At 49.6% G+C, this 16588-nt stretch overlaps 1 protein-coding gene across 1 annotated transcript; it reads left to right on the top strand.

Annotated features, from left to right (window-relative positions):
• Nucleotides 1-226: 226 nt before the first annotated feature.
• LOC116517827 (ubiquitin carboxyl-terminal hydrolase 42-like) lies at nucleotides 227-11896 on the top strand. Its single transcript, XM_032231002.1, is given in 10 exon segments — nucleotides 227-409; nucleotides 1274-1408; nucleotides 1410-1514; nucleotides 1516-2031; nucleotides 2398-2489; nucleotides 4956-5295; nucleotides 5462-6279; nucleotides 9045-9124; nucleotides 9127-9372; nucleotides 10320-11896. Coding segments are annotated over 10 exon segments (2559 nt in total). The 3' UTR covers nucleotides 10364-11896.
• The last annotated feature ends 4692 nt before the right edge of the window (nucleotides 11897-16588 follow it).

Consider the following 16588-nt stretch of genomic DNA (forward strand, 5'->3'; position numbering starts at 1 on the left):
TGGAGGCTCCGGAGGCAGCACATAACTACCAGAGCCCTCGTCTGAGCCTTTCCCAGACTCCAGGACTGGCCCAGGTTCCTCCCCAACCTCCTCACTGTCCGATTCTGCTGCCAGTTCCGTAGGCCACAGGCAGACCACAACAGAGTCACTCCTCTTTTCTGGTGACGAATAAGGATGCCGCCCTAAAAAAAGTATCGTAGGACGGTTTGTGAAAAGGGAAGTTAACATGCTTAATGTGACTTTTTTTTTTATTAGAACCCATGACTTGAAAAATGGTGCCGAACACATTCATTCAGTCCATACGCCGGGTCAGTCTTCACCCCGACCGGTGATCAATCAACGGGTGATGGGTAATAAGCAAACCAATCCTGGATTTATCGGACCTCAGCTCCCTCCACACATGGTGAAGGTCAGTTAAGGAGCATCTGTTTAAAGCAGTGGTCACCAACTGGTGGTCTGCAGAAAAATTATTTGCATTTTTTATATTGCACTAAATCCGGGGTCCTCAAACTACGGCCCCTGGGACAGATACATGCAACAAACGCTTGCGTTGCTGCAGAGAGTCTCCCCCTTTGGGGTCTTTTTGTGGGGGTCGGAGGTGGGCAGAAATTCTGACTTGGGGTCTGCTTCAGCCTCCTGGTGGGGGGCTTTGGGGCGAAGGCTGGAGGGAAGTACCGCTGGTGGCGAAGAGCCGGAGGGCCTCGTTGCAGTAGGACTGCATTATGGCCTGGAACTGGCTGACCATCTCAGCCCGCTGAGCCTCCAGGTGCCGGTATCTGGCCTTGCACTCCTGCAGGTCTTCCCTCTGCTTCGAAAGCCTATGCCGTAGTCCTCAGTGAGGTGCTTCTGCTGAGCCTCCTTCCTCGGTCAGATCCAATTTGAAATGAGCTGTTTTGCCAATTCTTTCTCCTGGTGGCTGCTTAGCTCCAGCAACTGCTTCCTGTTGGGGCCTCAGGAGCCCAGGCAGGGCAGGAGAGGAGTGGCTGGGAGGGGAGGGGTGAGTAGAGGCTGGAAGGTGTCCCCCGATGTGAGTGACATCATGTTGGCCACAACCCACCCACTCACATGACCACCTAGCCACGCCCACCCAGTCGGTCATTAGGCAGATCATATTAGTGGTCCACAGGATTTAAATTATGAGTGTAGTGGTCCTGAGATCCGAAAGGTTGGGGACCTCTGATTTAGAGAGCCCGAATTAATTCGAGATAGGAAGTTCACTCCCTCTACGTCTTACGAATAGATCTCTTATTTCCCTCTTTTTGTATAAACGCAGAATTCGAATCATTTGAATGGAACCGGATCCCTGAAGGAAACCGCCAGCAGTACGGTGGCTATTTCTAGTAACGCTTCCCTCGTCAAGTCTCCTTCGGCACCTTCCTTGTCCATCTCCAAGTGGACCATGAACCGGGTCGGCTACGGCCACCACCACAGATTCCTCCAAGAAGCCAAAACTCACCCTCAGTATTCACAACAACAAGCTGCCGGCTCGCCAAAGCGTCTCTCACACCGGCTGTTACCGTGGAGAGCCTCAGCAAGTCCGCCCCGTCCGCCACCATTTCTAACCCCTCCGCAGTGCAATCTACCTCAAGCACTTCTTCCACCATCTCCTCGGCTGCTAGCCAAGCCTCCAAAGCGCCGGCTGCCGGCAAATCCCGGTTCCAAGCTGATCCATGACGGCAAGCCAAGCACAGCCCTAGCATCTTGGTCCCTTACGGGGCGGAATCCTCCGAAGAATCGGACGAGGGGGAATCTAAGGGCCTGTTGAAAGAGAACGGCCACGTCAAAGTGTCCAACGGCGTTTTGTTAGAAGAGGCGGCCGGCGGGCTGGAGAACTCATGCGCCTCCTGCCACAAGCCGGAAAAGGAAAGTTCCCAGCCCGAGTTGCCTCCAAACATAACCGTCATGGTCTCCATTAGCCTCAACGATGCCCCGAAGCAGAACGGACAAATAAGCAACGAGGCCCACCTCCCACGGGAAGTCCGCGAAATCGGCAGATCACCCGTTCCGAAAAGCAACGGATTGCTCGGAAAGGTGAGTGGGTTTCTGGAATGCGAGTGGTCCTCGGCTTACGCGCACAATAGAGGCCAACAAAAATTTAAGCGGAGACGGTTGTTAAGTGAGCTTTGCTCCATTTAAAAGTGAAAAAATGTTGGCCACGCCACCCAGTCACATGACTCCCACCGCCACCAAACCACTCCCACAGAACCGTTGGGGGAAAAAAAGTTACATTTCACCACTGGCCAAAAGGAACCCCTATTCTTCTTCCAGTTGATGGTTGCGCTCTTGGGAGCAGTCGCGTGTGCTGATTTTACCACTTCCGGATTTCGTACCGGAGTCTATTCTATCCGACCCGCTTGCTTGTCACTGTGTTAACCCTCGTGCGTTTTGAATCTACAGAGTTCTCCAAAAGCTTTGTCCTCAGTCCCTGAAGAGGACGTCCCGGATTCCTTCAGATACAAGCAGCCGAAAACCTTGCCCGGGGACTCCAGGTAAACGGTCTTCCTTTATTCTAACTAGGCTCCGAATTTTAAGAGCCAGGTGAAATCTCATGTGAGCGGCCATCCGACAAACACACAAGCACTCTCTCCCTTTTTGGCCAGCTACTGGTGCGCATGTGCACACGGTGATCAGCTGTGCACATGCTCACACTGTAAAATGGGAGACCATCTTCCAGTTTCCGACCCTGCCACACACACACACGAAGGCCAGCTGATCATGTGCGCCAGAACCTGGAAGTGGAACGGACGATGCCACACGTGCCGGGCAACATGGCTCCATGTGCCACTTTGGGCACGCGAGTCATAGGTTTGCCTTTGCAGCTAAAAGACTTCCATGAACTGGGGAGGGGAATACTTGGGGAAATGAAAGCAAATGCTCTATCTCCTCGAAACGCTTCCTCAAGGCCACCCAGCTGGAAGAAAGAGGGAGCCACATACCAAACTATCCTTGGACTGACCATTATGAAAAAATCTTACCTGGGCCTGATTGGGCGATGAGATACAGCTAAGGAGGGAAAAGGTGAACTTAGGGATTTCGACGCGCGATTCTCAGTTCTGGCTTTTCATTACTGTAAGGCAGTTCTAATACAGTGTTTCTCAACCTTGGCAACTGAAGATGTCCGGACTTCAACTCCCAGAATTCCCCAGCCAGCGAATGCTGGCTGGGGAATTCTGGGAGTTGAAGTCCGGACATCTTCAAGTTGCCAAGGTTGAGAAACACTGTTCTAATAAAACTATACCTTTCTCAACTGATGCAGCCAAGGCAAATTTCTGTTTAGAGCAGGGGTGTCAAACTCTTATTTCATTGAGGACCGCATCAGACTTGTGTTTGATCTCAGTGGGGCGGGCGTAGCCAGCTTGACATCACTCGTGTCGTGGGCACCTGTGGTGGCCTGAGCGTTCTGCCATTGAAAGGGGGGTTCCCGAGTTTCGTTTCCGGCTGCAATGGCCTCCTGCATCTGTCAGGTTTCTGAAAGATGCCCTAATTAATTCATGAGCCTCGAGCCAAGTTTCAAAGAAAAACCAGTCATTATTAGGAACACCAACTCGGCAATACCCCATTGCAATCAGATCTAACCTCATTTGAATTATGGCTGAGCTTTACCCCTGTTCCTTCCCTCCCCTCAGTCTGTGTCATAAATCACATTCTCCAACGAGGTGCATGCCTCACAAATCCGCTGCATTAATCTGAGATCCGACTCTTGCCGAAGGTATGCGTGGAATGTGCTCCCCCCCCCCATTCCTTACCAAGGCAACTTATTACAACATGCCAATGCTTTATGAGTTGACAGCAAACTGTCTGCAAACAAAAATGGAGATTGGAAGGTCCGCCCACGGTCCTCTCAAGCTCTGTTTTGGTAGCAGAGGCACCGCTAACCGGCTCCAGCTCCCGGGCCTTGAGTTTGACACCCCTGGTTTAGAGATATTTTTTCTTTATATAAAGTTTTTTTTATTTTTTCATTTCATCACATATAACCTACATAGCCAACATCATATTGTATTATTAAATGTTTACATCGATTCATCTTACCATCAACTCCCAAAATCAATTATTGGCTCTTCTGCTCTCCATACACTGTATTTGTACCTTATCCATCACTTTCTTCTCCCTCTCTCCTCCTCCTCCCTACCTCCTTTCTTCCCTCTGTCATTCTTCTTTCCTCTACTTCCCCTTCCTCTCTCCTTTCCTCTCTCCCCTTTCCACTCCTCCTTTCTCCCCTCCTCTTCCCCCCTGCCCTCTCTCCTATCCCTCTCTCCTTCCCTTAACCTCTCTCCTCTACTTCCCACTCCTCATTTCTCTCCTCCTCTCCCCTCCTTGCCCTCTCTTCTATCCCTTTCTTCTTCCCTTAACCTCTCTCCTCTACTTCCCACTCCTCATCTCATTTACTTGGTGTATTTCAGTCTCTGAGCAAGCTCCATTTTATGTTGATGGTATTTATAGTTCCTTTTCAATGTACATATTTAGTTTTAACAAGTATTCTCCTTTAAAAAAAATAGAACAAAAAAGTATACATATATAGTCATTGTGCTTTTAAATCCTCCCCCCCCCCCCCAGCCTAATTTTGGCCGAGATGTTGGACCTGGTTACAATTACCAGCTATTTTCGTCATTATCTTTATATAATTATACATCCTTACATGCCCCCCACTTTGTGATTCTGTCTTTAAATCTCAATAGTTTCCCATTGTAGGTGTATTTCATGTTCCCTCTCCATTTTTCCATATCTTGGATTAGATTACCCTTAATTGTGTATAAATCCTCGCTGTTCAATGTTCATTACAAATCCCTTAGTCTATTATATAGAATAGCAAGTGGTAAACATCTCACTTTATTCATCATCTTAAAAGTTCTATATATGTCCATGTTTCATATATTTTAACCCATGCTTAGTTTAGAGAGATTTAAGTGGTGGCAGACCTAACATCCATCTTGTCATCTCTTTCTCTTCTTGACCAGCAGCGCTCCCGAACCAGAAAAACCAACGGCCGAAGACACCTCCGAAAAGGCCCCCGGTGCCCTTCCCAACAATATCCCATGCCCCGTATCACCTTTGGACCCCAACGTCACTCCAGTCCCCAAGGACCCTTGTGAAAGGATTGCCCAGACAGAAGATGGACCGCTTGAAAACGACCGGCAGCACAGTTCCTCGGGGACAGAGGAAGTGGCCTCCCCAGGAGAAGGAGACAGTCAAAGCCTTCCTGAAAAGGCCGGGTATCCAAAGATGAGAAAGCAGCCTCGGCGAAGAGCCCTGAACCCACTGAAGGACAGGCAGGATTGCCAGAAAAAGACGCCCAGAGTCCCGAAATGAGGTTGGACGGTGAACTTAGGCCCCCCCAAAAGCTAAAGACCCTCCTTCAGGCAGCTGAGACGGGTCCGGAAAGACAGGGCAGCCCTCCGGGCAATAAGGACACCCCGTGTGCCGAGAATTCTCCCCTTCCCCAACCCAAAACTCTTGCCGAGAGCCAGTGTTCAAAGACGGAAAGCAAACCGGCGGACGGCGGCGAGCCGATCCGAAGGACCCTCGAAAAGCCGAGCTCGAGATTCTCCCCGAAGGAAAAGCCCACAATTGCAAAAAAGCCGACCAAGAATATTATCGTCCTAAAAGGAAGCGTTCTGAAACCGAGGAAGAGGAAGAGGAGGAGGAGGAAGCAGACGGGGCGGGCGGGCGGAGCCAAACCGACGGACACTGCAGCAAGCAGAGGTGCGCTTACAGTAGAGAGCGGGGAAAGCAGCAGGAGCAGCCCCGACGGGAATATCACAGCACCGGCTACTACAGGTTCCCGGGCAGTCCCGATCCCGCCAGGAGTTTGGGCAAGTACCCTCCCTACAGATCCCGCAGCAGGGGCCAAACGGACTCTGAACGGAGCAGGCCCAGTTACGGGAAAGGAGGCGAGCGGTTGTGGAGCAGGGAGCGGTACTACCAGGAAACGCTGAGGAGGTGGGACGTGTGCCGGTCGTACAGTTACTACTACTCGGCTTCCCACCTGCCCCGGCATAACCAGGAGAGGAAGCCGACGCATTCCGAGAGAGACTATAGCAAATCGAGTCATGTTTACAGTAGCCCCTATAATAAGTACGATTATTACAAAAGCCGTTTGAGCCACAACCCCGAGAGGAAGAGGCGTTTTTCCCCGAGCCCCGAGGCCAACGACTGTGCCCCCGAAAAGAAACACCCCAAAATCTTGCCAGACCCTTCTCTCGACGAACAAAAGGGACGGAAGCGGAAGAAGTCGAAGAAGAAGAAAAAGTTAAAAGATAAACACAAGGAGAAAGAGGCCAGGTGAGCAAAAGACGGCGGGAGCCTGGGTTGTAAACAGGGTTTTATATACACGGTATGGTTTCTGAAATTGGTCACCGGTGTCCCAATCCTTCCTTTCCCTACCTTCTGCCCCCCTTCCACCTCCCGCCCCTCAAAAAAAGGCTGAAAGATTTCAGGAGCTTGATTTCTTTTAAAGCTGAAAGACCTAGGCTTCCCCCAAAAGCCCGAAGCAGGTTCCTGGTCCCAACAAAACCCCTTTTATTAAACGAATGTGAATTCCTCCCATTCACATTCAGCAAGGCCCCTGCAAACAGTCTTTCAAAGGGGAAGTTATGACCACAGACCTTATCTATCTTGGAAAGCCGCCATGTCAATATTTTCCAAATGAGGCGCTGTGCAAGGAAAGACTTGGGCACAGAGTCTCTGAGATTCACGGACAGATCTTCACACTCCTGAAATGAATCTGAATGAATGAATTGTTTCCTGCAAAAGCCCCCTCCCTTTTCGCTCCTCTTTTATGTCCTATGGGAGGGGCCATTCACCTTCCACCTGTGGCTTTACTCCCAAGTACGCCCTGATTTCTGAGCTGCTGTTGTCTTCTGGCAGCTCTGTGCATGCGCACACTGGGAACAGGCTCCAGCTGTTCCTCTGCCTCACTGCTGTCTAACTCCAAAGGCAGCTGAGAACTGCCAGACGGCCTCGGCCCCCTCTCTGCCTCTGACACAGAGCCCTCATCAGAGCCTTCCCCAGACTCCAGGACTGGCCCATGTTCCTCCCCAACCCTCCTCACTGTCTGACTGCTGCCAGCTCCGCTGGCGGGCCACAACAGATGCCCCGTGACCTACCTCTCAATGAATGCAGCTGAAGACAGCTTCACGACATGGGCGTGAATTGGTGCGGTATGAGAGTTGTGGTTGAAATGTATGGATTGATAGAACAGCCCGTCACCCTGATCCTTTCTTTTAGCCCTAGTTCCTTGTCTGCCATATGGGTAGCACAGCAATCTTCGCCCCGTGCTTTCTGGGGTGGCCGAAAGCGTGACTCATTGAATGACTCAGTAAATGGCCCCATGAATGACTCAAAGACACAGGAATGTCCTCTTCGGTCAAGTCACAAGGACAGCCGGTACGTCCTGTCCTATAGTGGTAACGTTCTCTCTGTTCCAACCGAGGCTTCCCGAGAGCATGAAGCCAACTCGTCCCGACAAAAAACCCTTTTATTAATTGACTGAATTCTGCTCCTTCGCATCCAGCAAAGTCTTTCAAAGGAGGATTTACAGTCACAGACCTCATCTGGCTTGGAGAGCTGCCAGGCCGATCTCTGCAAAACTTGGCAAGGAGTCTTGAAGAGTCACAAACCAATGAAGCAAACTAATTGTCTCCTGCAAACTCCACTCCCCTTTCGCTCCTCTTTATTCCCTCTGGGAGGGGCCATTCACCGTCCACCTGTGGCCTTACTCCCAAGTTGACCCCTGTTCTTTAGCTGCTCCCTTCGTCTGGCAACTCTGCGCATGCGCACACTGGGAACAGGCTCCAGCTGTTCCTCTGCCTCACTGATGTCTGACTCTGAAGGCAGCTGATAACTGGCATATGGCCCTGGCCCCCTCTCTGCCTCCGACACAGAGCCCTCATCGGAGCCTTCCCCAAGCTCCAGGACTGGCCCATCTTCCTCCCCAACCTCCTCACTGTCCGAATCTGCTGCCAGCTAGGCTGCAACACTCTCTAAGCCAGCCCGCATTTATAATTATGTATTAAATTTGTCCCAGCCACCCAACTCCAATTGAGGTTTAGAAGCATGGCAGAATCCTTTCTCTTTCAGTACTTTATGCAGTGGTCAGAGTGCAGTATACGCAGGCTACTTCTGCTGATTGCTGGCTGCTTGCAATTTGGGCAGTTCGAATCTCACCAGGCTCAAGGTTGACTCAGCCTTCCATCCTTTTGGTGGTCCATAGAAAAATTATTTGCATTTTTTATACTGCAGTAAATCAGGGGTCCTCAAACTACGGCCCCTGGGCTGGATACATGCAATGAACGCTTGTGTTGCTGCAGAGAGTCTCCCCCTTCGGGGGTCTTTTTGTGCAGGTCGGAGGAGGGCAGAAATACCAACTCGGGGTCTGCTTCAGCCTCCTGGTGGGGGGCTTTGGGCGAAGGCTGGAGGGAAGCACCGCTGGTGGCGAAGAGCCGGAGAGCCTCGTTCCGGTGGGACTGCATCCTGGCTTGGAACTGGCTGACCATCTCAGCCCGCTGAGCCTCCAGGCGCCGGCACCTGGCCTTGCACTCATGCAGGTCTTCCCTCTGCTTGGAAAGCCCATGTTCGTAGTCCTCAGTGAGGAGCTTCTGCTGAGCCTCCTTCTCGGCCAGATCCAATTTGAACCGAGCTCTTTGGCCAACTCTTTCTCACAGTGGCTGCTTAGCTCCAGCAACTGCTTCCTGTTGGGGCCCTAAGGAGCCCGGGCGGGCAAGAGAGGAGGGGCTGGGAGAGGAGGGACAAGTAGAGACTGTAGAGGTGACCGTGAGTGACATCAAGTTGGCCACCCCCACCCAGTCACATGACCACCTAGCTGAGCCCAGTCAGCCCGTCATTAGGCAGATCATATTAATTGTCTGCTGGATTTTAAATGATGAATGTGGTGGTTCCCCTGAGGTCCGAAAGGTTGGGGATCTCTGGACTAGAAGACCTCTGAGGTCCCTTCCAACACTGCTATTCTCTATTCTGTAAAAGAGCAGCCTAGCTTCCCCCCCCCCCCCCAACCTCCTCTGATTTTCCCGGCCTTTGCACTCCTTCAGGTATCGCCAGGATTCTGACCCATCTCCCTCCAACTCTGAGGCCGAGACCCACAAACACAAACACAAGAAGAAGAAGAAGAAGAAAAGAAGCGGGCCAGGAAATCGGAAGAGGGCGACGAGGCCTCCGCCCCTTCCCTCCCCAAGCCAGCCGCCCCGCAGCAGGTCAAGGATTTCAAAAACTGGGAGACGCCCAAATCATCTTCCGAGGCTTGTCGGAAACACAGCCCCACATCCTGCAAGGAAACCCCTTCCGCTGTTTGGCGGAAAGCAGAATCCCTTGAAAGGAGTAACAGGGATGGCTTCCACCCACAGAGGGATCACAACAGTGGTGAGTACGGGACCTGATCTGTCGGGGCGGGCGATCCTGCTCGGATGCTCGGAGAATCGTAGAGTTGGAAAAAGTCCAAGGCGCACCATCCGGTCTTTCACAAACTGGGCAATTTTTAAGATGGGTGGACTTCTCTTAACACCTAGAATTGCTGTATTTTTCAGAGTATAAGACGCTCCGAAGTATAAGACGCAGCTAGTTTTTGGGGAAGAAAACAAGAAAAAATCTGCCTCTGCCTCCCAGCAATTTGCCTCCTTTTTATTTCTATTCTATTCTTTTCTTTCCTTTCTATTTATGTTCTATCCTTTCCTTCTCTTCCCTTTCTCCTTTCCTTTCTATTTATATTCTATTGTTTCCTTTCTCCTCCTTCCTTACTCCTTTTCCTTTCTATTTATATTCTATTCTATCCTTTCCTTCCATTTCTCCTTTCCTTTCTATTTATATTCTATTCTTTCCTTTCTTCTTCTTCCTTTCTCCTTTCCTTTCTTTTCCTTTCTATTTATATTCTATTCTACTTACTCTACTCTACTCTACTCTGTTCTAAAAAGTGTCAGGCTATTAAAACCTCTAGGCCCAGGATGTCAAACTCGATTTCATTGAGGGCTGCGTTAGGGTTGTGTTTGACCTGACATAGCGTAGCCAGGGGGCGTGGCCAGCATGATGTCGCTTGTGTCCGGGGAGGGGGGGGTTGTGTGAAGCACTCTGCCACCTGGAACGGTCCCCTGCAACCCTTTGCCAATGAAAACGGAGCTCAGGAGGGCCAAACACAGCTCTCGTGAGCTCCGTTTTCGCTGGCCGAAGCCCCGCGGGCTAATCCTTTGCTATTTCCACGGTGGCTCCGCGGGCCAGATCCAAGCACCCCATGGGCCGAATCCAGGCCCTGAGTTTGACTCCCCTCCTCTAGGCCTCAAGTTTCCCCAAATAACATTGTCGTCTTTTCTTTTCAGATCCGGAATGTCCGTTGGAAGTCCAGCTTATAGTGTATTTATAAACCGAGGGGGCCCCCTGAAAAAAAAACCCTAAAAACTCTTTAATATTCATAATTGGTGCTTCAGAAAAATACTGTACAGGATTTTATCATTGAAGAAAGCCCCTCTTCCTCCTCCTCCTCTTCTTCTTCTTTTTTTTAGTTTTTACCTTGAGTCTTTCTTCTTTTTAAAAAAAAAAAAAAATTCTCCGCGATTCCCCCAAACACAACAAGAGGACGGACACCTCCTTACAGAACATTGCAACCAACCTCCCCGATCCCCCGGGGATCACCGTGAGAAAGAACGCCCTGGATCCGAACATCTCAAAAATGCTGCTGCTTCGTTCCACCACTCAGGTTGAATATGTTTATATATTGTCCACGTGATGTTTGCCTCCCGAGTCGAACCTTGTTTGCCGCGCGGGGGCCAGGAACCTTCCCGAATTTAAGCAAGCCTGCAACTGATAAGTGTCTATTTAATTTAATTATTTAAAACATTTCACGGGCAACTTGGATGTTTGCGAGAGAGAGAGAGAGGAAGAAAAGAGAGAGAGAAAGAGAGAGAGAGAGCGCCTCGGGTTTTTTCTTTCCTTCCGATGTCTGCTACTAGAAACTCCCACGTCAATTTTTCCTCCCGTTGGGATTCCCGTCTTTGGACTTTTGTGAACTGCGTGCCGTTCAGACGCTTGGCCGTGTTATTTTTGTTTTTTGTTTTCTTTTGAATGTATCGTGGGACGTGTCCGAAGATTGCTCGACGAGTCCGAGGACGGGAGATTGCAGAGGGTTTGAGCAGCCCGTGCATTGTGGGGAAAGGCTTCCGCGTCCGTTTTCCCCCACTCGAGTGTCTCCTTCTGTGGGTGTTTTTCTTCACCCAACCTTTGCAGGATATGCGCCTTCCGGAACCGTCACCTGCGAAAGCCACTCCTTTCGTATTTCTGGCCCTATCCTTCCTTTTCTGCTTTTCTTCCCATCCTCTGCCTGGCCCTTGGGCATCTTCTTAACCTCTCTCGCAGAGTTATTATATCGCTCAGGTTGTCCTGTATCTGGACTTCTAGCCTGCCCCCAGAAGTAAGCGAGGAAAAACAGATGCCGGGATCTCTAGTATCCGCCTGGAGAGGAGCCGTTTCCATTTTTATTTTTTAAAAAATCCGCCTCAGTTTTTTACTGCATTAATTTTTCAATGTAGCGATGTACGTCCTGACTGATCTCGGCTGCCTGGTTCTCGATTTCCTTCCAAGTTTCTAGTTACAGACAACGTTCATACTGTGATTTCTTTCTCTTTGTTTCTTTTTTTTTTAATTTTTATTATTATTTTTTTAATGATGAAATGCTATCAAACTGTGATACACTTAATTCACTGGTCCTGCATCAGGAGACAAGAGTGGGGAAAACTGTATTAAATACAGTTCATCTGAATAATCTGTCTGATTTATACAAGCTGCGTTGTTCAGAGATGTCTATAAAGTTTGATCTTTGTTTTTTTAAAGATAAAAAAGCACTTACCCCACTTGTAAATATATGGCATGTAAAATTTATATAGTATATAAATCCGAGAAATCAAATCAAACAATGTTTCTGTTGTTAGTTCAGTTATATCTGGCTGTAGCTGATGGGTATAAACTACAGGTTGCCGTTGACTTACGTCCCACAATTGAGCCCAAAATTTATGTTGCTAAGTGTTCTGTTAACATCCAGCAAAGTCTTTCAAGAGAGGATTTACAATCACAGACCTTATCTGGCTTGGAGAGCTGCCAGGACAATCTCTGCAGAACTTGGCAAGGAGCCTCGGAGAGTCACGAACCAATTAAGCGAACTCCACTCCCCTTTCGCTCCTCTTTTATCTCCTCTGGGAGGGCCATTCATTGTCCACCTATGGCCTTCCTCCCAAGTCGACCCCTGTTCTTTAGCTCTTCCCTTCGTCTGGCAGCTCTGCACATGCGCACACTGGGAACAGGCTCCAGCTGTTCCTCTGCCTCACTGATGTCTGACTCTGAAGGCAGCTGATAACAGGCATATGGCCCTGGCCCCCTCTCTGCCTCCCACACGGAGCCCTCATCAGAGCCTTCTCCAGACTCCAGAGCTGGCCCAAGTTCCTCCCCAACCTCCTCACTGTCCGAGTCTGCTGCCAGCTCCCATGGCCACTGGCGGGGCACAACATTAAGTGCAAATTTTGTTAAGTCAGCTTTGCCATGTCTTGGCTTTTCTTGCCACCACTGTTAAGTGGATCCCTGCAATTGTTAAGCTAGTAGCCCAGTTGTTAAGTGAATCTGGTTTCCGCATTGACTTGTCTTGTCAGAAGGTCGCAAAAGTGGGTTGATCATGTGACTCCGGGACACTGCCACCGTCATAAATGTGAGTCAGTTTTCAAGCCTCCCAATGTAAATCCCGTGACCGTGGGAATGGCTGCAGTGGTCATAAGTGTGAAAAATGGTCGTAAGTCACTCTGAACGGTCACTAAACCAGCTGTTGCTGAAATACAGAACTATCTGTATTTCAGCCCAAATGATTTGACGGCGAGGTGTGCCTAACCAGGTGTTGGTTGGATTGCAATTCCCGGGAAGATCTCAATTACTCTTTCTTTATCAGTAGCGTAGCATTGAAGCAGAAATATTACAGGTAATCCACAAGTTACGACCGCAATAGAAACCAGGATTTTGGTGGCTAGACAAGGTGGTTTTTAACTGAGTCAAGGCCAGTTTTACAAATGTGAGCCACAGTTGTTAAGTGGGCCGTGTAGATGTTAAGCCAAGGTGGCTTCCCACATTGAGAAGTTGCAGTTGGCTTTCACATGAGTCTAAGATGCTATAACCTCCCTTCCTTCCTTCCTGCCTCCCTCTCCTTCCTTCCCCCTATCTCTCTTTCCCCCTCCCTCCTTCCTTCCTTCCCCCTCCCTCTCTTCACTCCTTCCCTCCCTATCTTTTTCCTTCCCCTATGTCTCCTTCCTTCCCTCCCTTCCTCTCCTTCCTTCCCCTACATTTCCTCCCTCCCTTCCTTCCCTACCTATCCTTCCTTCCCCCTCCTTCTTCTCACACCTTCCCTCCCTATCTCTTTTTCCTTCCCCTGTCTCCTTCCTCCCTTCCTTTCCTTCCTTCCCCTATATTTCCTCCCTCCCTCCCTTCCCTCCTACCTCTCCTTCCTTCCCCCTGCATGTCCTCCTTCTCCCTACCTCCTTCCTTCCCCCTCCCTCCCTCCCTCCCTATGTCTCCTTCCTCCTTCCTTCCCCTATGTCTTCCTTCCTTCCCTCCCTTCCTCTCCTTCCTTCCCCTACATTTCCTCCCTTCCTTCCCTCCTATCTCTCCTTCCTCCCTCCCTTCTCCCTTCCCCCTCCCTCTCCTTCCTTCCCCCTGCATCTCCTTTCCCCTACCTACCTCCTTCCTTCCTTCCCCCTCCCTATCTCTCCTTCCTTCCTTCCCCTACATTTCCTGCCTCCTTCCTCCCTTCCTTCCCCTACATTTCCTCCCTCCTTCCTCCCTCTCCTTCTTCTCCCTCTTCTTCCTCCCCTCCTCCCTCCCTCTCCTCCCTTCCTCATAGAAGTTGGGTATGCGGTAAGCGTTCTGCTTCCTGTTCTTTGCTGTTGCCATACCCATAAAATGGTATCCATTTCCACCATCCCTCCTCCCCCCCCCCCCACCAAAAAGAATAATATTCAGCCTGCTAAATATATCAAATTGGGCTTAAGTCTCTTCTAACATGTTGGTTGCCAATTGCCCCAAATTTAAACCACACAACCGGGGAGGCCACAACTGATGTACAAAAACTCCCATTTTTTTCCCCACGTGCCCTTCTCAACTTCAAACAGGTCGCTAAACGGTGGTACGTCAAGTGCGTGTTTTCCGGAATTTTGGACCGCCTTCCTCAAATTGAGTTTCAACGTCGAGATCTCAACCATCACCCCCCCGTCGTCTCAGTGAGGTTTGAAAGCAGCCATACGAGATCGGGCCACGATGGATAAGGAATTATATTGTGCACTTTATTGATAACCAAGCACCCGGTCCATACACAGATGTACACTATATACAAGCTAGTTTACATTTAGTGGTTAAGAAATATTGTACAAGAAAATAGAACTGGTGGAATTAACAAACTCTCATTTGCAATACCTGGCTGGGAGAAGAAGAAGAAATTGCCTGCACAAATGGAAAGCTGTACTGTCCCTTCTCTCACTACTGCTGAGACGGTTTCAAAAACAACACGACGTGTGTGTCGCAAACGGTACGAGGGCATGATTGGTTGACAAAAGCACAATCGGCCAGGATTACATCCTAAGCCCGTGAACCCAACATTTCGGGCAGTTTAGGAACAGTGTTCTTCAACCGTTGCCACTTTTTAAGAGACTTGTGCACTTCAATTCCCAGAATTCCTCAGCAGGCCAGCCATGCTGGCTAGGGAATTCTGGGAGTTGAAGTCTGCCCCTCTTTAAAAGTTGCCATTGGCTCAACAGAATGGCCTCGGCTGTATCCCGCTTGATCACGGCCTCATTTTCAGCGGGCCACTAAATGTTGCCGAATTACGCCATGGAGGAGGGCCCTCGATTTGTGAACAATGGCTAGTCGGAAGCCAGCATTAAGCCTTCATCTGTTTGTCAAGGCTTTTTTCCAGCAAGCATACCTAGAAATATAGGTATTACCTTTGCAAACGTGTCTTTTTTTCCCCAAAAGTATGAACTCTTCCAAATGCTCTGAACCTTAAATGTGTTTTTTTTAATTTAGTACCACAAGTGGCGACCCACCTCGAAATCTTCAACTGAGCTTCCCAGCCCAAATTCCCTATTTAGTTTTGCACCCGTCAGGCCAGCTGAACCTAAAGTGCTATTGAATTCTCCAAAAATCCTTTGAAGACCACCCCCCCCAAAAAAAGACCCAAACTATAAAGTTCCCACCGTTGTTAGGATAACAGGGACGAAAGGCAACCGAGGCAGAAGAGTGGCTGTCCGGACGACCACTAGATGGCAGCAGGGAACCAGCCAGTGGCAATGGTCATTCCAAGTTTTGTTGGCCACAAAGATGGCGCCAGGAGAAACGGCATTTCGCTTATCTTCTCGGCGAGGGGAGAGACGCGATGAAACCAGGAACATCAATAACTTTAAATCAGTATTTCTCAACATGGGCATCTTTTAAGATGTGTGAACTTCAACTCGGGTGAAATTCAGCAGGTTCTGACATGTTCTGGAGAACCGGTAGCAGAAATTTTGAGTAGTTCGGAGAACCAGCAAATATCACCTCTGGCTGGCCCGAGAGTGGGGTGGGAATGGAAATTTTGCAGTATCCCCTGGAGTGGGGTGGGAATGGAAATTTTGCAGTATCCCCTGGAGTGGGGAAGGAATTGAGATTTTGCAGTATCCTTCCCCTGGAGTGGGGAGGGAATGGGGATTTTGCAGCATCCTTCCCCTGGAGTGGGGAGGAAATGGAGATTTTGCAGTATCCTTCCCCTGGAGTGGGGAGGGAATGGGGATTTTGCAGTATCCTTCCCCTGGAGTGGGGAGGAAATGGAGATTTTGCAGTATCCTTCCCCTGGAATTGGGTGGGAATGGGGATTTTGCAGCATCCTTCCCCTGGGTGGGGAGGGAATGAAGATTTTGCAATATCCTTCCCCTGGAGTTGGGTGGGAATGGGGATTTTGCAGTATCCTTCCCCTGGGATGGGGAGGGAATGGGGATTTTGCAATATCCTTCCCCTGGAGTGGGGAGGGAATGAGGATTTTGCAATATCCTTCCCCTGGAATGGGGAGGGAAAGGAAATTTTGCAGTATCCTTCCCCTGGAGTGGGGAGGGAATGGAGATTATGCAGTATCCTTCTCCTGGAGTCGGGAGGGAATGAAGATTTTGCAGTATCCTTCCCCCAGGAGTGGGGAGGGAATGGGTATTTTGCAGTATTTTTCCTCTGCCACACCCACCAAGCCACACAAAAAGAACAGATAGCAAAAAATGTGAATTTCACCACTGCTTGAACTCCCAGAATTCCCAAGCCAGCACCTAACCAATTCCCAGAATTCTCCATGCAGGCTGAGGCATTCCGGGAGTTGAGGTCCACACATCTTTTAAAAAATTGTCCAGGTTAAGAAAACAATCATTTAAATGAATGTTTTGCTTGAACTCCTCCCCAAAATAATCCGGGACAAACCAATAGAAGCATTCCATCTCAATCCTTCCAGGAAATCTTTGGAGATCTGTTTTATTCCCCGAGGCTGGCATCATAGAGTCTCGAAGCTTATCCCCCAAGTGATAAATAAAAATGAAAAGCAGAGATCCTT

The sequence above is a fragment of the Thamnophis elegans genome, chromosome 14 (assembly GCF_009769535.1).
Source record: "Thamnophis elegans isolate rThaEle1 chromosome 14, rThaEle1.pri, whole genome shotgun sequence".
NCBI lineage: Eukaryota > Metazoa > Chordata > Lepidosauria > Squamata > Colubridae > Thamnophis > Thamnophis elegans.